The sequence below is a fragment of the Coenobita brevimanus genome, chromosome 10, assembly GCF_032717465.1.
Source record: "Coenobita brevimanus isolate Jiangsu-jjx chromosome 10, ASM3271746v2, whole genome shotgun sequence".
Lineage (NCBI taxonomy): Eukaryota > Metazoa > Arthropoda > Malacostraca > Decapoda > Coenobitidae > Coenobita > Coenobita brevimanus.
The window spans coordinates 6147943-6152942 of record NC_136963.1 but is presented as its reverse complement, the minus strand read 5'-3'; the positions used below and the strand labels follow the sequence as shown (position 1 = coordinate 6152942).

Below are 5000 nucleotides of genomic sequence, written 5' to 3'. Positions count from 1 at the left end.
CCCAGCCCCTCATCTAGTGGCGCGGATGGGGGTTGCGGAGGGGGTCAGGATTGGCCGAGACGAAGCCTTGGCCACGAAACAGAGAAAGAGGACGCTATGGGCCGGCACGGAGCAGTTCAACAGCAAGCCGGAGAAGGGACTGAAGATACTACAGGAGTCTGGTGCTGCCGGGAAGACCCCAGCGGAGATTGCAAGCTTCCTCCGCCACAACCCCAGGATCTGCAAGAGGGCCTTAGGTGACTACCTGAGTCGGAAGAAAAACGTGGAGATCCTGGCGGCGTTTGTCAAGACGTTTAATTTCTCCGGACAGCGCGTGGATGAGTCTCTGCGTGTGTTCCTGGAGAGCTTTAGGCTGCCTGGTGAAGCTCCACTCATAGCGGCGGTGATTGAGCACTTCTCCGCGCACTGGCACACGTCAAACGGGGAGCCGTTCGCCAAGGAAGACGCCGCTTTTACCCTCGCCTACGCCATCATCATGCTCAACGTCGACCAACACAGCGTGGCCGCCCGTCGACAAAACACCCCCATGACCCTCTCCCAGTTCACCAATAACCTCCGAGGGGTCAATGGCGGGGGGGACTTCGACCCCTCCATGCTGGCCGCGATTTACCACGCCATACGGAAGGAGGAAATCGTAATGCCGGCGGAACACACGGGCCGAGTGAGGGAAGACTACCAGTGGAGGATGCTTTTGAGACGAGCACAGACACCGGCCGCGCATTTCCTGCTTTCCGACCAGCCCTCGACCCTAGACAGAGACATTTTCCTGGCCTGCTGGGGGCCGACCGTCGCTGCCCTCTCCTGTGTATTGGATCGCGGTGGGGAGAGTGAGGCGGGGAGGGCCGTGGTGGGGTTTGGGAGGTGTGGTGCGGTGGCGGCGAGGCTCGGCTTAAGTGAGGTGCTCGATAATCTGGTTGCAACGCTGTGCAGGTGAGCAGGGATTATGTGTTTGGTTGCGTTTGGGTTGATTTGGGTTTGTGTGTGTGTGTTTGGTGTGTTTCTTCTTTGTGTGTGTGTGTGTGTGTGTGTGTGTGTGTGTGTGTGTGTGTGACTCGGATTAAGTGAAATTCTCGATAATTTGGTTGCGATGCTACGCAGGTGAGGAGGGATTAAAGTTGTGTTTGGTTGCGTTTGGATTGTGGGGGTTAAGGTGTGTGTGTGTTTGGTGTGTTTCATCTTTGTGTGTGTGTGTGTGTGTGTGTGTGTGTGTGTGTGTGTGTGTGTGTGTGTGTGTTTCTTTTTGTTTATGTATGTGTGTTTTTGTGTATTAGTGTGTGTGTGTGTGTGTGTGTGTGTGTTCTGTTTCCTTCCTTTGTTTTTTTCTTGTGTTTGTGTGTGTATGTGTTTTGTGTTTGTGTATGTGTGTTTGTGTGTTTCTGTGTGTGTGATTTGTGTGTTTCTGTGTGTGTGTGTGCGTGTGTGTGTGTGTGTGTGATTTGTGTGTTTCTGTGTGTGTGTGTGTGTGTGTGTGTGTGTGTGTGTGTGTGTGTGTGTGTGTGTTTTTGTGTGTCTGTATCTGTGCCTGTGTCTGTGTGCATCAGTGTGGATTAATTTAAGTCTGGTTGGGTTAGTTTGCTACATCAGGTGAGTGGAGGGTAGGATTGGGCAGGTAAAGATAGATTAAATATAAGCTGATCAGTGTTTATACGTTTCATCGTAAGTTCGGCGAAGTTATTTTTTCTTAAGATCGATTACATTGCGTTTTATCGTAAAGTTAGGATACGCTTACTGTCTGTCGGCCCCTCCACCTCACTCATACTCTCCTAGTCAGTCTCTCATTCTCCATTCTCTCCACTCCATCCCTCCACCTCATCCTCGGTCTACCCCTCCACCTCACTCACATACACTCTCCTAGTCAGTCTCTCCTCCCTCCTCTCCCCACACACTCCTTGTCAGTCTCTCCCTCCTCCCCACACACTCCTTGTCAGTCTCTCCCTCCTCCCCACACACTCTCCTCGTCAGTCTCTCCCTCCTCCCCACACACTCTCCTCGTCAGTCTCTCCCTCCTCCCCACACACTCTCCTTGTCAGTCTCTCCCTCCTCCCCACACACTCTCCTCGTCAGTCTCTCCCTCCTCCACACACACTCTCCTCGTCAGTCTCTCCCTCCTCCACACACACTCTCCTCATCAGTCTCTCCCTCCTCCCCACACACTCTCCTAGTCAGTCTCTCCCTCCTCCCCACACTCTCCTTGTCAGTCTCTCCCTCATCCCACACACTCTCCTAGTCAGTCTCTCCCTCCTCCCACACACACTCCTAGTCAGTCTCTCCCTTCTCCCCACACTCTCCTTGTCAGTCTCTCCCTCCTCCCCACACACTCTCCTTGTCAGTCTCTCCCTCCTCCCCACACACTCTCCTCGTCAGTCTCTTCTCCATCCTCTACCTTCCTTTCTCTCCCCACACACTCTCCTCGTCAGTCTCTCCATCCTCTCCCCACACTCTCCTAGTCAGTCTCTCCCTCCTCCACACACTCTCCTTGTCAGTCTCTCCATCACATCAGTCCAATATTTACAGGTTCACAGGCCTACAGGCTGCCGAGCCCCCCGACCAACTCGCCACCTCGTTCGCTGGCAGTCGTCGAGCGCAGTTGGCCGCTGGGGCTGCCGTGGGGTTGGCGGCCGGGCACGGGGACGGCCTGCGGGACGCCTGGGCCAACGTGGTACACCTCCTCCTTCAGTTGTTCCGCTGTCGACTCCTGCCTGAGGATATGGTGATGGCCAAAGACCCACTGGCAGCAGGCGGAGAGGTGCGTGTGCTGGATTCTCTCTCTCTCTCTCTCTCCCTCTCTCTCTCTGTCTGTCTGTCTCTCTCTCTCTCTCTGTTATTGTCATTATTGTTTTCATCATCATTATTATTATTATCATCATCATAATCATTATCATTATATTTTTTTTATAATCTGTTTTATTATTATTATTATTATTATTATTATTATTACTACTACTACTACCGTGAGCCGGGGTGAATTCGGACACGGGGTGGTTTCGGACGAAATTTGCATAAAAAGATTAAATGCTACGCAGCTGCTAAACGAAGAAAGATATCGTATATATTTAAACGGGATAATGTTGCATAGGTTTTGTAAAATGTTATGTATAATTATCTTTTTAAAATATTATGTTCCACTGGTGAATATATTGTAAAAAAGACAATGCTATTTTTTGGTGAAAAAATGAATACGGGAAAACTTGGTCTGGTGTGAACGAATCATAACAAACCGCACGCTTATACACATTTAGAGGTTTACTTTAACGTCTAACTTGAAGATTGGAACAGAGAAAGGGTTAAAATCTGCATTTTGAATGTATGTAAACATGACATGAGTGAATGTGTACGCATTTTTGGGATTTAAAGGGGTAACTTCGGACAATGGATATTTAAAGGGTTGAGGTCAGACAGCATATCTAATTTGCTTTTTTTATATGTAATAAAACATATTTTGTACAATGTACACAGTCTGCATGCTTATCTTTGTTTTTGCTGCTAAGAAATATGATGTGAGAAAACATATTATTTAAGTTACCATATGGTACGGTACCGGTATGATATCCTTATAGTTCGTCTCCACTCCCTCCTCTTGTTCCTCATTCCTAACTCCTGTTTCTCCTTCCCAAGCTCCTTCACTCTTTAGCTCTTTCCTTCCCTATCTTCTGTTCCTCCATTCCAAGTTCCCTTTAATTAGGCATTTAAATAGCCGGCACGCTTTAAACCGTCCGGTCAGTCAGTCACAGTCGTGCCTTTAACCTGCGCATAGCGTGGGAATGTACTCCCTATAATGTATATGTATAATCAACTAAACTGGGGTTGTAAGTCAATGGAAAATTTATTTTTTCATCTATTTTTGCTATATATCACTACTATTTACTTGTAATTTTTCTGTATTTTTTTGTATTTTTTTCAGCAATTTTTTTAAAAGTCGCGCAGTGTCCGAAGACCCCCCAGAACTGTCCAAACATTCAGCTGAGCTACTAGGGGCCCATTTCAGTGCATTTCTAATGAGTGTCCGGGGTCACCCCAAGGCAGTCCGAAGTCTCCCCAGTCCGGGGTGACCTCGGACACCTATAAAATATTTTACTAGGTCTAGATGGAGATACTGAGATTATCTGGCTGTTAGATACTTACAGGTTATTGGCTCACGTACGTATGTAATACTTCAAAATCGTACGAAGTCACCCCGGTTCACGGTACTATTATTATCATTATTATTATTATTATTACTATAACTTATTATTATTATTATTATTATTATTATTACTATTACTATTATTTTTATTATTATTATTATTGTTATTATTACTACTACTACTACTACTACTACTATTATTATCATTATTATTATTATTATTACTACTACTACTACTACTACTATTATCATTATTATTAATATTATTATTATTATCATCACAGTATCATCATCATCATCATCCTCACCACCACCACCACCACCAAACATCTTTCTCTACCACAGGTCTCTCTCCTGCCTCGTCCGCCGGCCCCGCCTCGCCCAGAAGCCGGCCTCCTGTCCTCGCTCTACTCGTACATCTCCATGGGGGATGCCGGGGCGGGGCAGAAGGAGGACGGGGCGGGCCTGGGGCAAGCTCGGCAGTGTGTGGCGGAGATTCGGCCAGCAAGGCTACTAGAGGAAACAACCTTTTTACGCGCTGAGTCATTGGTCGAGCTCCTGAAGGCCATCACGGGGGCTGTCCCAGGGGGGGTGCAGGGGGGGGCCGACCAGAATGACCAGGCCTTCCTCCTGGAGCTGGCCGTCAGGGTGGTCGAGGCCAATAAAGACCGAGCGGGGGGTATATGGCCGAGTGTGCGGGACCACATCTACGCCCTCTTGGTCGGGGCGGCCGCGACGAAACGCCACTTCCTCCTCGACCGGTGTGTGGCCGGGCTGCTGCGTCTGGCCGGCCTCCTCCTCCGTCGGCCGGCCATGGCCACACCCGTCATGCAGGCACTCACTATGCTGCTCTTACTCCGGCCACACGTCATGTCCA

At 48.8% G+C, this 5000-nt stretch overlaps 1 protein-coding gene across 1 annotated transcript in view; it reads left to right on the top strand.

Moving 5' to 3' along the window:
• garz (Sec7 domain-containing protein garz) overlaps window positions 1–5000 on the top strand; it is a 99612-nt gene that overhangs the window by 3474 nt on the left and 91138 nt on the right. The window contains exons 3-5 of the mRNA XM_080280427.1: window positions 1–930; window positions 2515–2746; window positions 4469–5000. The exon at window positions 1–930 is cut by the window's left edge and continues 1545 nt beyond it; the exon at window positions 4469–5000 is cut by the window's right edge and continues 35 nt beyond it. Coding sequence (XP_080136553.1) covers window positions 1–930; window positions 2515–2746; window positions 4469–5000 — 1694 coding nt within the window. The remainder of the gene's footprint in view (window positions 931–2514; window positions 2747–4468) is intronic.